The sequence below is a fragment of the Oncorhynchus tshawytscha genome, linkage group LG13 (genome assembly GCF_018296145.1).
Source record: "Oncorhynchus tshawytscha isolate Ot180627B linkage group LG13, Otsh_v2.0, whole genome shotgun sequence".
Classification (NCBI taxonomy): Eukaryota; Metazoa; Chordata; class Actinopteri; order Salmoniformes; family Salmonidae; genus Oncorhynchus; species Oncorhynchus tshawytscha.
Window position 1 is genome coordinate 26,029,009 of NC_056441.1, and position 17,932 is coordinate 26,046,940.

The window sequence follows — 17,932 nt, forward strand, 5'->3', positions numbered from 1 at the left end:
TTCAATCATGAGTGTACCTCTGAATCCCAAACCAACCCCTAGCCCCCTCCCCCTAGATGCTTTTGCAGATCTGAGAGGATTGGATTGGTGTAAGCAACCTTCATCTTGCCCTCTGATAGGCCAGGTGGAATTGTTGCTAAGTCAATGGTGTGAGCAGTCTCAGTCCCATTTGCTCCACTGAAAAGCATACGCTACTTGTATTTATTTGGACAGTGAAGATAAAATGTGTACATTTGGCTCTATACTCCAGCATTTTAGAATTGAGATCAAATGTTTCATGTGAGGCGACTACGGAATGTCACCTTTTATTTGAGGGTTTTTCGTACGTATCTGTTTTACAGTTTAGAAATAAAACACTTCTGTATGTAGTCCCCCCATTTGAATAAAATTATTATTATTATAAGTATTTGGACAAATTCACATATAGTGTATTAAAGTAGTCAAAAGTGTATACCCCCCCCAAAAAATATATATATGCTAAGCTCTCACCATTACCAATAACAGGGGAGGTTAGCATTTTTGGGGTGGGTATGATCTTTGTTCCTCTGTAACTTTCTCACTCATCATTATTCAGGATATATTACTATCCATAATCATGGCAGCATCCACATTAATGTAGAAGTGTTCAGAAACATCTATTCTTATTTACAATAAAAGTGACTCCAGTACATTATTCACCATTCAGTTCTATTGGGCAAAATCTGTAACACAACCAAAACAAACTGCAAATGCATCCAACAAGTTTATAGAGAGTCACAGGCTTGACATAGTCATTGCATGCTTTGAATATGGGACCAAATACTAAACTTTTGAATACTTTAATATGCTATAAGTTCATTTGTCCAAATACTTATGAGAGGGAAAAAAAACATTTGAATGGGGAGGGGACTAGATATATTAAGGTTTTCATTTCTAAATGGTAAAACAGATATGTATGAAAATACCCTCAAATAAAAGGTGACATGCTGTACTCTCGCCTCATATTAAAAACAAATCTCAAATCCAAAATGGAGTATGGGGCCAAATTGACAATTTTTTTGCTTCACTGTCAAAATAAATATGGTTTATATTCACAAGGACCCAAAATACCCAGCAATGAAGCCACTCCAAACCCTTTTCTCACTAACATGCTGAACCAAACTGTGTTGGATGTGCTATTTTCTTTCCATTTAAAAAAAAATGTTTCAGCAGGTTCCAGCGACTATGGTGGATAGTAACCACTAACCAGGACAGCTCAGTACAGCTTGGTTTGGCTCCGTTCGGCTCAGCTCAGTAATGTGAAAAGCTCCTCAGTTTTACTCGCTCCAGTCACACCCGAAAGGTATTATTCCCATCGACCCAGTCCAGTCAGGACTCCTGTCCTCTACATGAGCCACTTGTCTTTCTCCTTGTTGAAGTGTTCGGCCCACTTCCTGGTGAGTTCCAGGTATAGATCTGACCGGTGGGGCTGGTAGTCCAGATACAGCCGCGTCACCGTCTTCCTGGGCACCGCCTTCTCAATCTGTGTCCCCTCGTGCCACTCGTTGAATGACGTGATGGTCACGATCTCCGGCCGCACCGACAGCGCAGCCTGTAGGCTGGTCTCATAATAGCGTCCGTTGACCCTGTTCCTCGTGTTGTGGTTGTTCCATGGCCTCACTGCGGTGTCGACGTATCCCGGCCCGGCGCTGGGCACAAACAGCAGGTTATTACCGTCACAGAAGTCCTTGACCGCCTTCCAGTTCTGGTGAGAGGAGCCGAAGGAGAAGCCGTTGGAGGCGAAGTATGTATACATGCCGTCGAAGCCACCGGCCAGGATGTCGTGTTTGTGGCGTTCCTCTACGACCAGGGCGAGGAAGACGCCGTCGTAGGGCGTGCCGCGGAGGGTGTGGGCGCCGGCGGGGTGGAGCAGCTCGGCCCAGGCGTCAGGCGGGGTCAGGTAGGAGTCGTAGACATAGAACAGAGGAAGGATCCGCCCCGTGGTCGACCTGAAGCGGTAGAAGGCGCCATGGTTCCCATACCTATGAGGTCAAGCTTTTGTTTACTTTAGTTCATGTTTACTTATGCAGCTAGAAGCTGAATTGCAGTATACATACAAATCACACATATTTTTATAGAGAAGTGAACAAGCAAGATGGAAAACATATCATGACTCCATAGGTAGCCAATCGTCCACTCCCAATGTGTATCACCCACATGGGTGATCTGATTTTACAGTCAGAGATTATTATATAAAAGTGTGTTGTTGTTTTACACTTGTTACAAAGCAGGAGGTTCTGCCAACACAAGGGTTCTCAATTGAGTGAAGTGCCAGATGTCTACAGAAAATGCTATTATGTGAAATGGTGCTATTATTTTCAAGAGCAAATTTAGAATGTGTGAAGACAGTAGATGGAGAGATCAGCATTTATAAATGTACCCTCCATCTCCCACTCTCATTCTCTCTGTGGTTTATTTTCAGGCAGATGGCTAGCACAGTTGCTTTTGCAGAAGTTGGCCTCAGTCACGATCATCACTGTTCAGTTAGCTTGACTACGATACGCTAACCCTCCCGCCGCCCACAGAGGGTGTCCAAAGGTTGGGACAATGTTAAGGTGGATCACTATCATGCCTCATTATATAAAACATCTCATATTCATATTTCTGTTCTCTACTGGTCTAGCCTGGTCTCGATCTGTTGGTGCACTGTAACCGGCTCCTACAAATGTAAGATCTTAATTTGATCACCCTGTAGCAGGAGAACTTTCCTGCAATGCAGGAAATGTTAAACTTGTAGTGTATTTGAGGGTTAAAAAGGCTTCTAAAGTTTGTAATTTCCACTTTGAAATTTCAGACTTGAATTTCCCTTATGAAAAGTGTATCAACCACTACAAAAATGTCCATACATTTTTATCCACATAATAATTCACATACCTATTGCTGCATGATTATTTTCCTGCTGTAGCAAACTGGCTCAAATGAAGATCCTACATACAGTGGGGCAAAAAAGTATTTAGTCAGCCACCAATTGTGCAAGTTCTCCCACTTAAAAAGATGAGAGGCCTGTAATTTTCATCATAGGTACACTTCAACTATGACAGACAAAATGAGGGGGAAAAAAATCCAGAAAATCACATTGTAGGATTTTTTATTAATTTATTTGCAAATTATGGTGGAAAATAAGTATTTGGTCAATAACAAAAGTTTATCTCAATACTTTGTTATATACCCTTTGTTGGCAATGACAGATGTTTTCTGTAAGTCTTCACAAGGTTTTCACACACTGTTGCTGGTATTTTGGCCCATTCCTCCATGCAGATTTCCTCTAGAGCAGTGATGTTTTGTGGCTGTTGGTGGGCAACACGGACTTTCAACTTCCTCCAAAGATTTTCTACGGGATTGATATCTGGAGACTGGCTAGGCCACTCCAGGACCTTGAAATGCTTCTTACGAAGCCACTCCTTCGTTGCCCGGGCAGTGTGTTTGGGATCATTGTCATGCTGAAAGACCCAGCCACGTTTCATCTTCAATGCCCTTGCTGATGGGAGGTTTTCACTCAAAATCTCACGATACATGGCCCCATTCTTTCTTTCCTTTACACGGATCAGTCGTCCTGGTCCCTTTGCAGTAAAACAGCCCTAAAGCATGATGTTTCCACCCCCATGCTTCACAGTAGGTATGGTGTTCTTTGGATGCAACTCAGCATTCTTTGTCCTCCAAACACGACGAGTTGAGTTTTTACCAAAAAGTACTATTTCGGTTTCATCTGACCATATGACATTCTCCCAATATTCTTCTGGATCATCCAAATGCTCTCTAGCAAACTTCAGACGGGCCTGGACATTTACTAGCTTAAGCAGGGGGACACGTCTGGCACTGCAGGATTTGAGTCCCTGGCGGCGTAGTGTGTTACTGATGGTAGGCTTTGTTACTTTGGTCCCAGCTCTCTGCAGGTCATTCACTAGGTCCCCCCGTGTGGTTCTGGGATTTTTGCTCACCGTTCTTGTGATCATTTTGACCCCACGGGGTGAGATCTTGCGTGGAGCCCCAGATCGAGGGAGATTATCAGTGGTCTTGTATGTCTTCCATTTCCTAATAATTGCCCCCTCAGTTGATTTCTTCAAACCAATCTGCTTACCTATTGCAGATTCAGTCTTCCCAGCCTGGTGCAGGTCTACAATTTTGTTTCTGGTGTCCTTTGACAGCTCTTTGGTCTTGGCCATAGTGGAGTTTGGAGTGTGACTGTTTGAGGTTGTGGACAGGTGTCTTTTATACTGATAAAAAGTTAAAACAGGTGCCATTAATACAGGTAACGAGTGGAGGACAGAGGAGCCTCTTAAAGAAGAAGTTACAGGTCTGTGAGAGCCAGAAATCTTGCTTGTTTGTAGGTGACCAAATACTTATTTTCCACCATAATTTGCAAATAAATTCATTAAAAATCCTACAATGTGAATTTTTGTCTGTCATAGTTGAAGTGTACTTATGATATATGACAGGCCTCTCTCATCTTTTTAAGTCGGAGAACTTGCACAATTGGTGGCTGACTAAATACTTTTTTGCCCCACTGTATGTATAGTCGTTGTTATAAATATGTTTGGCATGACAATGACCATGGGAGTTGACAAGACTGCACAAACAGATCTGGGACCTGCAGGCTACTACTGGTCTCTTCCAAAGCCAAACTATTTTCATACATTTTCCCACAGGTACTAATCTTTTAGTGGCACTATCAATTGTCTCAAGCCCTCTGAGTAATACTCTAAAAATGCAAGTGAAATCAGGACAAAGGCCACTTGCGTTTAATTTTTTAACCTATTTAGGACCTGAATAAGACTCAAGATTTCTCCAGATCAAAGTCACTGGAAATTGACATGGGAAGCAGAGCTCTGACCTTTGGCTTAAAGTAAGTGATAAGAGCATCTTAATCTGTGTGAGTTTGAGAGAGAGAGAAGGGGGGAGTGAGAGTGGAGGTAAAAGGAGAGGAGAAATGGAGTGGCTGGATGTACAGAACAGTCGAAGTCCAACCTGCTTGTTAACGTGTATCTCAGTTAGTAGAGCATGGCACTTGCAATGCCAGGGTTGTGGGTTTGATTCCCACGGGGGACCAGTATGGGGAAAAAAGTATGTCACTCTGGTTAAGAGTGTCTGCTAAATGACCAAAAACATGTAAATGATCTAGCGAGTAAGAGAAGAGGAATGGAGAGATGTGTGAATTGTTTAAGACTGACCTAATTGTCAATGATGTAGTTTGAGAGAGAGAAGAGGACATGTTGATGCATAGGACAGTGGAAGGTCAACCTACTTGTCAATGATGTATTTGATGTTATCGTACATGCTGAGGTCAGTCCGTCCCTTGTACGGCTGGATGTGGAACGCCACCTGTGGGAACCGAGTACAGATACAGATCATTATAAACTCTTAATAAAGGAGGACAATACTGTATGCAGTACACATTTTCATAGTCTTTGAAACATTATTATACCACTTGAATGTAAACACTGTCCTGTAAATGAAGACGTAATGAAAAGCAATGTTCACATTCATTAGTATATCAGCACATTGCCATTTTATTGTTGCATTGAAATGCAGTAAGGCATTGACTGGCATAGAGAAAGAACAAGTACTGTCGATACCTCGCTTTCCAACAAAGTCACTGTATTTATACACTGTTAGAAAAAAGGGTTCCAAAAGGTTTCTTCAGCTGTCCCCAGCAGGATAATTATTTCTGGTTCCAGGTAGAGCCATTTTTGGTTCCATGTAGAACCCTCTGTGGAAAGGGTTCTACATGGAACCCAAAGGGGTTTTTCAAATGGTTCTCCTATGGGGACAGCCAAATAATACTTTTAGGTTCTAGATAGCACCTTATTTTTAAAGAGTGTATTATACAGTATGTTCTGTATGTTGACTGTGTCTGTATTCTGTTTGTACAATGTCTTCATGGCAGCACCTTCTCACTAAGTTAGATTCTGGGTATGTGTTAATGTACTTTGCGAATAAAGTGATTCTGATTATTGTTCACAACCAATGCATTTCGCCATGTTGCCCTACAACTGGCATATCCATCGGTAAATAGTACTCTCTTAGAAAAAAGGTGTTATTTAGGACCTAAAAGGGTTCTTCGGCTGTCCCCATAGGAAAACACTGAATAAACCTTTTTGGTTCCAGGTAGAACCCTTTCCAGAGAGGTTTCTACATCTTTTTCTAAGAGTATAGAACCTGTTCCTCAGGGAATTCATGTGCAATATGTGTTTAATCAAATGTCCAGAATAACAGATGAAATTGACCCTGTCAGACTAGAGTGTCAGAGGCCTCCGGGCTAGGATCAGCCAATCAGAGATTGCCTATAACTGGCAGATCATCTATAAATCCTTCTCTGACTCCAGGGCCTCTGTGTCTCTGTGTGTGTGCTCCTGGCGATGTGAGAGCTTGTATCCCAAGTGTAAAGATATAAGGTGATAGAATGGCGCTGGGCAGGAGCTAAGTTCTTGAAAATTAAAAAAAAAGACTGGAAGAAGAAGAAGAGCAAACCACTGAAGCTGAGGTTCTTAGCTCCCTGCGGTCACATCCAATATCCAAACTCAGGAACTCAACCTCTCTGTCATGTCTTAAGTGATCCTCCATCCTCCTCTAAGAAAAGAAAAGTGATTTGGAGATATATTCCTTCCAGTGGTACTGCAGTGAACCTTATCTTGCTGGAGATAGATAATGAGCACGATACTTACTGCTCTCTACTTTAAAGCAATAATACTCTCTACCTTAAAGTATTACCTAAGGCCGTTTTCTCTCTGGCCCTCTCTTTGCTGCAACTGAGAGACAATGCCTGCCAACCTTTCAATGAACCACTCAAGGACCTTACTTGGAGATACAGTAGATGGCATACATATAAGGTCTATACATCCAACCAGGATGAAATCCCTTGAGGTTTCAAAACAATTTTTCAAGGGAGACCACATACCAGAACCTTGAAGGGTCAACAGGGAGTCTCTCAGCATTCAAATGACTGATTGTGGTGTGACACAGATTGCTGTGAATGATTCAAATGACATGAATGGGACTGTGGCAGCAGGGCTGACATACTGTTGAGGGGTGGCTGCCCTCTCTCACCCCAGGGTTAGACAAGCCTGATCCCATATCTGTTTGGGCTGTATAGCCTACACCTACTGTCATTGTCGAGAGAGCACAAACAGATTTGGGACCAGGGTTAAACTGCCTGACGACTAGGAAGTTTACCTCAGCTGCTGTATAGCAAAAGGTCCACTTCAGCTCACCGACAACCGCTGATAGAACCGTCGAGCCATGAAGGAGCGTGGCGGGCTACATAGAAAGGAAAGAACACCCACTCCCTCTCTCTAGCGCTCTTTCATAAAGAGTTTCCATGGCAACACTGTGTTTGGCACGGCAGCAACCAGGCTCACTCGCTCGCCGAGCTGTCAGTTTGTGTCTTTGGCCTCAGAAAGGCCGAGCGGCAAGGTGAGCTGATGTGCTGTTCAATCTGTCGCTTTCCTCAGCTGAATAAACTGTGTGTGTGTGTGTGTGTGCGTGCGCCTCTACTGGAGATGAGAAGCTGTTTTTCAGTTTGTTCACACGTTGTGCTGTGTAGTGGGAACAGATTCTCCTATTAGCATTCTGCCCTTAGGTGCAGCTACGCTTACTGTAAACGTCGATCGTTATTGAAACATCTAAATATTTAACACAGATGTTTGTTTTGTCATTGGTTTTTTGTGAGACGTAATAATAAGCTAGGCCCGAGGCAGTTTAATGTTTACACATTAGGCTCTGTATATTCTTATTCATGATTTAAGGTGATGATCATGTAAACAAAGTCAGTGAATATGGAACAGTCAGTGTGCATGTTAAAGGCTTTATGAGTAGAAAAGACAGGTCGGCACAGATACACTGAGGACGTATGCAAGGAAAGAGATCTCTCAGTCCCTCTTCCTCAACCTATAATTCCTGTGTGGCAGGGATTCTGCAACACTGGTTGGAACAGAACATTGCAGCGTTAGCCCTCAGGTTAGTCATACAAAGATACAAACCGTTACTGTTGTGTAAGTTCCACACAGACCTACAGTGCTTCTCATTATTCATGCAATTCCACACTACACACACGGTTGGAAGTGAAGTCTGCACTGTCTTCTGCAAAATGTAGACCTGACATATTCTACATTTGAAAGCGGATGGAAAGAAGAACCTTGGGCTATATTTAAATAAATGCATGCACTTGTACTGCATGCTATGGGTTTATGCAGTGTGCGAGAGAGGGAGAGAGAGAGAGAGACCATCTCGTGCCATGCACACAGGCCTCAGGCTGCATGATCAGCCCCAGTTATGCCTTGGAGGCCAATGCTGTGTGTGTGTTCGTGCGTGTGTGCGTGTGTGTACAGAACATCTCTAATTGCTTCAATAGACTGAATGTCAAACAGTACAACTGTGCCTTGAACGGTATCCCCTGAGTCACTCCTCCGTCAATTGGAAACGGTCTTTCTTCGGTTTTAAAATACTGAAGGAAAAAAAGTCTGCCTTCAGAGGACCTTGTGAAGCACCCAAAGACTTGGGAGGTTGTTGAAGAAATGTGTTTTCTCTGACTACATCAATAACATACAAGATGGAGGAAGAAAGTGGGCTAGAACAGATGGTTTTAGGTATAGAAAATACATTCCAAAACCAACATCACACACTTCACCCTAAAAAAGAAATGCATTGCGTTTGTCTTCGAGGGAACACAGTGAATTTATACATGCACAGTGGCTGTTTTTGTAGTGTGAATATTTCAAAGTGTATGTATTTAGTTAGGTACAAAGGCCAGGACTGATACTCACTTAGACTACTACAACAAAGGTCTGAGTTAACGTAGTCTCTTGTGACAGACTGTTACAGAAGAATGTAAGTCTATTTTCCGAATCTCAAGTTTAGGATCTGAGCGAACAACATAACCCTTAACCCTTAACCACCTACCAACCAATCATCACTGCCAGATGGCCAGTCAGCCAGCCAGGGTTGAGGCCAATTCCTTTTGAATTCAATCCATTCTAGAAGAAAACTGAAATTCCAATTGACTGAATTGGAATGGAATCGACCCCAACCCTGTAGCCAGACATGTATTTCTTCAGTAAAGCACCAGAAAGTGTAAAAACATACCGGTTCTCTCACCAGTTACCTTGATGCTGTGTCTGTGGGCAGCGTCCATGACAGCAGGCACCAGGTCTTCACATGGCTCACCATGGTTGTCTGCAATGCCAGGCGGGTACCAAGACAGAACCAGTACCCCTGGGGCAAAACAGTTAGTGAGGACACTCTCTGGTATGACTATTGACAGAAGGGTAGGTCTATAACACACCCCCTTTCATATGAAAGCTCAAGAGCATTAGGTGCACAACATTGGTGCAGATTGAATGGGGGAGTTTAAGTGAAGCTACGTCAATATTTGAGAGCTACAGTATCATTTCCAGGACACCGCTTGATAATGATATTTCAGTTTGGATGGGTTAGTCGTGCCGAAATCCCTTACCTGCTGCAGCCGCTTCAATCTGCGACATGTGTGACTCCAGCACGGTGGGGTCTCTGGAACTGTATGGTCCTAGCTCCGGGTAGAAACTCGACGCTATGTCCTCCGGAGGAGTGTGTCTTCCTTTGGCGTGGCTGGCGGCAATCTTAGGGTCCCAGTGCGGTACTAGAACATGTTCCCAGTGAATATATTTACCGTCCATCTGTGGGTTGCCGTACCATAGGTAATAGAAGATTTGTACATCGTAGAATATACTGTAGTCACGGTCGGATTTTGTGAAGACGACTTTGGTGTCGCTGGCTAGATGGGGCTGACCAGGGGAAACTACCATGTCGTTCGAAACTGGCCGTCGCCGGTCGCCTCCTCTTTCCCCCACAAACTCTCCCATTCCCGGGGCCAGGTCTGAGAAGCCATCGCTGGGTTTCAGTGTCCTGAGGCCCATCATGGTCCCGAAGATGAAGAGGGTGAATAAGAAAAGTGCAATGAAAGCTTTCTTGCGCAGCCGTGTCATTTTGGTAGCTGTCCGTAGTGCTGAAGGAAGCCTAGGAGAACGCTCTGTGCTGAGGGAAGCCTAGTAGAACTCTCTGTGCTGAGGTGCTGAAGGAAGCCTAGTAGAATGCTCTGTGCTGAGGTGCTGAAGGAAGCCTAGTAGAACGCTCTGTGCTGAGGTGCTGAAGGAAGCCTAGTAGAATGGTCTGTGCTGAGGTGCTGAAGGAAGCCTAGTAGAATGGTCTGTGCTGAGGTGTTGAAGGAAGCCTAGTAGAACGCTCTGTGCTGAAGGAAGCCTAGTAGAACGCTCTGTGCTGAAGGAAGCCTAGTAGAACGCTCTGTGCTGAGGTGCTGAAGGAAGCCTAGTAGAACGCTCTGTGCTGAGGTGCTGAAGTGAATGGACAGCCAATCCGTTGAGTGCTTTCGTTGAAACTATAGCGTCGTTAGATCTATGTCAGTCTCTTCCATCAACATGTGAAGTCTTCAAGTATACACACTTAGCATGAGACAAATGTGGGAAAAGGTACTCAATCTCTACAGTGGTTTGTGCGTTTCGTTGTAGAGTTCAGTGCCAGCGTTCGTGGCTTGAGGTCGATGTCTGATTTGAAGCGCAAGGAATCAAATGCATGCCCCTTCAAACATCTAAGATATAGCCTGTCAAACCATCACCGTTTCCTGGTAATGTGTTTTGAAACGAATCTCTCCTTTGTGTTAAGTTTTCTGCTTCTATCAACCAATAGCATATATATCTCTAGCATTAAGGTTTAGCTTCTCCTAACGACTGACTGTCATTACCATTTCAGGGCATCGTCATATTAGGGTTTTTATGCTTTCCGACCGCCGAGAGTTCATTTGTGGATTCCACTGAGAGAAACAGAGAAAGCATGTCGCTCTGATCGTATTTTAAAAGCCAATCTCTCTAGTTATTTTTCCCCAAACTGTGCCTCCACACTCCCAGCTGCTCTTCTGGACTGTTAATTCATCACATAGTTCGCAGCACAGTTACCTTTGTCTTCTGCAAGTGCTCTCCGCTCGCGTGCTACCCCTATCCCTTGTTTATCCGCGACTCTTATCTACCTCGATTATGCATTTGAACCTGCTCTTCCGGGAGCAAACCGTTATAATCCATCACATTTTCAGAACGGTAGAATTAGTCGACATTTAATTGTCTGCGCTAGGTCGATTTGCGGTTTTAGGCAGACCGATATAAAAACAATCGTTTTCTCGCCACACACAGCAGGAGAAGGAGGAGGAGGCTGAGCACAGCGCTCGATGGTGCGATGCGGGGGCGAGCAGAGTGGGAGGGATTAACCCTGGTTTTAAAATCTATGAATTAACCCCGCACACTGCCTTGAGAGGAAAATAGGGCGCGCGTGGAACCAATGGGTAGCCTATTGCTTTTGCCTTTGTTCTGTAGCCTATGTGGTTACTTTAACTCAGTGTCTATGGATAGAAGTAGGCTACGTTGCATTCTCGTGCTATCCTTCTATTTCAAAATATCCTCCTATTTCAAAGCCTTTCTCTCACGGATCAGTTGGCTGTTCACACTATAGGCTATGTGGGCTATATGTTACAATATGGGCACATTGACTTACATCTACTATTTATTGAACAAAAGAGATTCAACCTGTACGATTTTGGCTATATGATACAGCCTATGGCGAGAGGCTATAGAACACAGTGTGTCAGTATATGACAGTGGAGAGGGAAAGAGATGACATTTGAATAAAGATAAAATAACAGAAGGCTTAGGGCCCTTGTGTGGCCCCAGTTGAGCGCCTTTTCAAATGTATTTTGTTCCTTGCCAATAAAGACAACAGCAAAAAAATCTGAATCCTAAATCTTTGAAATAGCCTACTTCTGCTTGATCATTATTGCTTTTCACACAGGAGATTTCCAATTCCACGAAGCATCGGTGGGCTGAGTAGGTTTATGTCGAAAACATTACAACATTTAAATATGTAGAAGCTTTGAAGTTGACGGTTGAGATGAAAGATGATGCCACCCACTACATCCTTTTGGACGAGCTAGAAGCCCTGGCAAGATTAGCTCCTGGGAGGCAGATAAATACCCACTCACACGGTGGATTAGAGTCGCAGCACTGGCAGCTGGCAGTGGGAACCGGAGTGGACACCCACGGCTAGGATCTTCTCCTCGAATCAAGCCCACTGGCACAGCTCGCATCTCTCCATAATAATCAGTTAGGCTTTTCTATTATGAAGGCCCCCTGACTGTGCTTGTGTTGATTTTTTTTATAGCCCAAGGCTTCTTATTTTTCATTGTTTTCTTCTTTTTTAAAGGCTCAAATCTCATTAGCATATATAGTCAACAAAATGGTTTTTCATTATGTTATTCTATTGATGTTGTCTTCATTATGATTTGTATATGAGTGTGTCTTTAGGTTTCATGCACAAAAACATAGAAACTCTATCTGTTTAATTCAAACAAGCCTCGATCCAGTTTAGGCCTCTGCAAATTTGTAATGGAACCAGAGTGACATCTAGTGGGATGAGAGATACATTGTTTTACAGTAATCTTGTTGATGTGAGAAATATGACTGGTGAGGATCTGAGCCACACCGTATTAATAAAAGTGACAGGTTCAGTTGCATTCAGTGATGATAGAGAGGACTGATTTAATGTAATCTCTCACTGTATCCATGCATATACATTTGTCACCACCAGGTGGAGTCTATGTATCATTAAAACGAGTTTGAATTGTGAGACTAATTGAAAGGTAGACTATAGCACCATGCACAACAAGGGATGGGTTCACAAAATGTTTACATGGGCGCTTTTCGTAATCGAATAACGATATCGATCGACACATGATCAGTTAAAATGTAAATAGAGACACCTTGAAGTGAATCATCAATCCCGTGTTCTAGCCCTGCAATTGACTTGATTCTGCATAGTGATTTGAATGTTTGAAGCTTTATGAAAAAATGACACGTTGTGGCTTGATGTATGAACGCTTCTTCTGACTAGTAGTCTTCGTTGAGCGCCAAATGTAACTTTCAGAAATCATCAACAGTTTGTTTTTAGAGGTTTCACTTTAGCGGTAAGAGCTGTCCAAGGTGCTGAAATAGTGGTTAGAGCGTTCATGACGGTAAGCGAAACGTCGCTGGTTCGAATACCCGAGCCGACAAAGTGAAAAGTATTTCGATATGCCCTGGAGCTAAGCACTTAACTCGAATTTACTCCAGGGGCTCTGTACTGACCCTATAAAATAACACATTTCACTCCACCTATCCAGACCAGTCAAACGTTTGGACACACCTACTTATTAAATTATTATTTTTATTTTATTTTTTATTTTAAACTATTTTCTACATTGTAGAATAACCCCTCCAAACTGTGCAAAGCTGTCATCAAGGCAAAGGGTGGCTACTTTGAAGAATCTTAAATATAAAATATATTTTGTTTTGTTTAACACTTTTTTGGTTACTACAGGATTCCATGTGTGTTATTTCACTATTATTGTACAATTTATAAAATAGTAAAAATAAAGAAAAACCCTGGAATGAGTAGGTGTGTCCAAACTTTTGACTGGTACTGTATATACATATAAATGCTATTGTCAAATGCCAGCCAGAAATGTTCTCTGCTCTGACACACACACACACACACACACACACACACACACACACACAACTGTAGAATATCTAAAATTCTTATGTTACAATTAACTTGTTAGTACCTCTGTTGCTCAACCCCTATTGGCAGATAATCAGCAAAACCACCAGACAGTGTCACAGTAGTTTGATGTATTGGCTCTCTCAGCAGATGGCCTGGAGATGGACTGTCTTACCTGACTTCAACAAGTAACAACACATTAACCAATCAAACACTCTAAGCTACATGTTATTCCATGTTAAAAACAGTTAACATGCAAACAGAATGTATAGGATATGTAGCTTATTACAGTTTTTTTCAATCACTTTGCTACAATTTTCACAAGTATGTGGTACATTTTCACAACTCTGAACACAAAAATCGAAACAAATCATCAAATTGACTCATGTTTCAAAACTCTAAGCACTTTTTCAATTGACTGAGTACTGCAAAACAATTCAAAGTCTCTTGTTCACTGCATCAAATCGCTCTTTCAGTTTACATACATATTCATAAATGTTCTTGTAATTGGCTAACAATACATACATTTAACTATCACTTAACAGTTCAGAACTGCTGAACACTGTAAAATGTTATATTTTCACATCATAAATGTATCAATTGACATCAATTTAGGTTGGAAGGTTAAACCAAATCCTATACGGATGTGGCTGTAAATACTACATCACTATCATCCTACATCAGCCAGTGTGCTTCAATACGGTAGGGCAATGTGTAAAAAGTTACCATTTTAAATTATGGTGCAGTAGTTTACAATGCACTGCTGAAATGCCTGTTTTGTAAATGACAGTATATTTCACTTATTATCTGACTTTCGCTGTTGACTTTGTCAAGCAGAGCGAGAGAGGTATTACTGTAGCAGTTGCAATAACAAGTCACATAGAAAAGTTGATATTGTGCAATGTTGCATAGGGCAGAAATGGCATACATATACCAGGCTACACCAATACCTTTTAACTGTAGGCTTCTGCTTTACTGCACCTGCCACAATACCCTATATCTGATGATTTCTTCTACATGTGTGCTGTTTACAGTAAGGATACTGAACCTGTGAATCTCATTTTTCTCAACACGCTTCAAACTTTACATTGGATGCAAACAAATGCTGAAAAAAAAATGTCCGTAAAATTAAAAAATGGTACATACTGGTACATAGCTAAATACTTCATGAACAATTGTATTTACCTTATTTTATTCCTTCTATTCAGCACATCCAACAGATGTATTTAGAAAATTGTATCTAGCATTTTTTGCTATTAGATTACATGCGAGTTAAAATGACTAAATGGTGACTATTGGTGACTAAACAAAATGTTGTCATGGTATTTGACAAGAAAAATTGATATTGCATGAATAACTCAGGGGTGAAAGAAGTGTTTGACTCCAATGAATGCTCAGTCAAAGGTTCTGAACATAAGACAAGTGTTATCAGTTATGAAAATATACCACTTGCATCTGAAAAAATGTACCACAGTGATTGAATAAAAGCGTAGATATAAAAGCAACAGGCTTTTCTAACAATTATTTTTTTTGTGGGAGGGAGGAAGAGAGAAAAAGAGAGAGGGAGGGCTACCTGTCAGAACATCACAGTATGATGCCTGGATCAGGTACAGATGGATCAGGTTATTGATCAGTGCTGTGTCCCCTGGGGGAGGAAGGTGAGATGTGAGCTGACAGCTGAAACCATATGGAGCCATTGGGCTTTCTCCTTCAACCAACCACAAGGCCCTAACATGTTTCCCAGGTCAACTACTCCCCAATGCAGTTCTTGATATGAAAACATGGATCAGTACACCTCATGCTCCTCACAACACATGCACGCATGTGTGCGCATACACGCACACATACACACACACACACACACACACACACACACACACACACACACACACACAGACACATTAAATTAATGAACCCAAGAGAGAAACACTATACACTCTTGCAGCCTGGTTGTAGATAATCTTACAGATATCTTGCCTGCTGTTACAGGAATGACAGTCAACAACCATGAGAGGGGTAAGATAGATGGAACCCTCTGCCCTTTCAGTCACTATTACATAACATCTGGTAGTGTGGGTGCATGCATTTGTGTGTTTGCTAGCATGCGTGTGTGGAAGTTGGGTGGGGGTTGCAGTGTGTGTGACCAGTGAGCACATGTCGAGGCATTGTAATTACTAAGCCCCTGTGTGTGACAGGGGTCACCTTAAGGCCGGCCTTCTTTGTGCTCTGACCAACAGATCCAGGGCCCTTCGTCTCCATGGTGACCCAGAGAAGACTGCAGTGTAGCAGCAAGCCTGAGAGATTATTAGAGAAGAATTTGAATGAAACCAGTCATATAGTTTTAATTAGCTAACACCTCTCTCACCATCTCGTTCTCTCCTCTCTTTCTCTCTGTCCCCCCATTCCTCTATCTGCCCCTCTCCCTCTTTTTCTTTCTCCCTCTCACCTCTATATATCTCTATTTCTCTATCTACCATTCTCCCTCTCCTTGTGTGTGTCTCTCGCTCTCTCTTTTGCTCCCTGTCGCTCTCTCTCTCTTTCTCTCCAGTGTGTAATGCTCTAGGATGACTGATGGTTTTATAAGATGGAGGATCCTATGTCCAACCCAAAATGACTCCCTCCTCCACTTCCCGTTCATCCTGGGGACGCCTTATCTCACAGGTGTCGTTGGCACACATGTAAAGAAGAAGGGTAAGGCACGAGGGTGCAGGTGACAAGGGTCCCATATGGCCCAGCGCACCAGCTGCCCAACGGACATGCACGACCTCAAAGTGTCCCGTTCACAGCGTACGATTGGTTTCCGTTTCCTGTATCTGACAAGATATCCATGTTTTACTATTGATGTGCGTGACTCAGTGTCTTTGTCAGGCGCTTTACGGCAACAGGTGGATGGGCTTTCCACTTATGATGCAGCTGATTCCCACAACCCAAGTTATCTTAGTCATTTTAATTATCCGACATTGTAATTGACTTGAAGTATTGTAGCCTATTGAGTTCATGAGGTGTACTCAGTGCTTAGAGAAAAGCCAGATGACACCTGCATTGTCAATGTCATGACAGCTGCCATTGAAAAGCGTTGACGGCTGAGTTAGAGCACAGATCCGGTAAAGGTGACTCATTGTCGCTAATTATTCAAATGCTTCAGCAGGGATCCTGAACCTTTGGGTTTCAGAGGCCATAAATACCCGTGTCAAGTCGGTGAAGGGACTGACAGGTTTTACATATAGCCTTGCTTTTGAAGAGCTCACCAAGAATTACTTTCTAAAATGTGTCCAAAAGATCCCAATTGTGGTGAGTTGACCATTTTATTCCTTTGTTAACCTGAAATATATGCCAAATATATGGGCACTATGAAGTAGGACTATTTTGTGTGTGTGTGACTTGGTGTGTTTTGCACATGATTACTTGTTCTGTTACCCGGCCTTTTATCCTATTGTTACCTCACGTTTAGTCTGCAGTGTCTACCAGGGGGAATTGTCTCATTGATTGGGATAGCATTGGTAGCCTGTAAACGTCTTATTTTTCTATCGCAATTGAGATGGTGAGAAATAGTCAGATTTGTAGAAGTGACACTTCACTCAACTTTTTGGATTCCTTTCAAGGTTTTTCTATCTGGTTTTATTTTCCATTTAAACTTACCAATATTGAGAGGGCACTACAAAGTTATAACAACGCACCAGTAATAATGTGCCATAGCCTTGTAGCCTATGAGGACAGGCCCTCCCCCTCTCACACAAGGCAACACAACCCCTCTGTTGACGTGCATATTCATTATCTGTATCCGTCAGCGATTCTGAGGGAATTCGATGGAAACCCATTTCACCGTCTTTCACAGACCGTGCACCCCCAACACAAATAACAAGCAAGTTATGGTGAATTATAAGATCAACATTCACGGGAGGGTTGTGTGGAACTAGTATCTCAAGAGATAGGTGTTTATTTATTTCCTTTGTTTACAGCATGTAGTCGATAGTAATCCTAAACACGTATGACAGTAGCAAAATATGTTAGCTCAAAATTGTTTCAAACGAAATGACAAAGGGGAATGCATGTAGCCTGCCTATCCTGGATATTTCTACAAGATCAGCTACTTTAAATAAGATCTTCTATTTTTTGCGGCTCACTGCTACATTTATTTTCCTGATATTAGCCTATTCTTTGGTTTATAGATTATTTTAATGTGACTTTTTTAGTGTGTTCATGTGTGATTGCAACAAACAGAAACAGAACAGCTGGATTTAGATGTCCTTGGTTTTTGATGGTGTGGAATGTGGAAGGGCAAGGTTTAATTTGAATGGTTTCTGTGAAACCATGCACCTGAGTGACTCATTATCCGCATATTCAA

At 42.4% G+C, this 17,932-nt stretch overlaps 1 protein-coding gene across 1 annotated transcript; it reads right to left on the minus strand.

Annotated features, from left to right (window-relative positions):
• Positions 1-95: 95 nt before the first annotated feature.
• Positions 96-11,273, minus strand: LOC112264611 (glycoprotein endo-alpha-1,2-mannosidase-like protein). Its single transcript, XM_024441337.2, has 4 exons — positions 9,467-11,273; positions 9,116-9,225; positions 5,261-5,337; positions 96-2,000 (listed from the first exon to the last, which is right to left on the minus strand). The coding sequence occupies exons 1-4, from the start codon at positions 9,972-9,974 to the stop codon at positions 1,364-1,366; spliced, it is 1,332 nt and encodes a 443-aa protein (XP_024297105.1). The 5' UTR covers positions 9,975-11,273; the 3' UTR covers positions 96-1,363.
• Between the last annotated feature and the right edge of the window lie 6,659 nt (positions 11,274-17,932).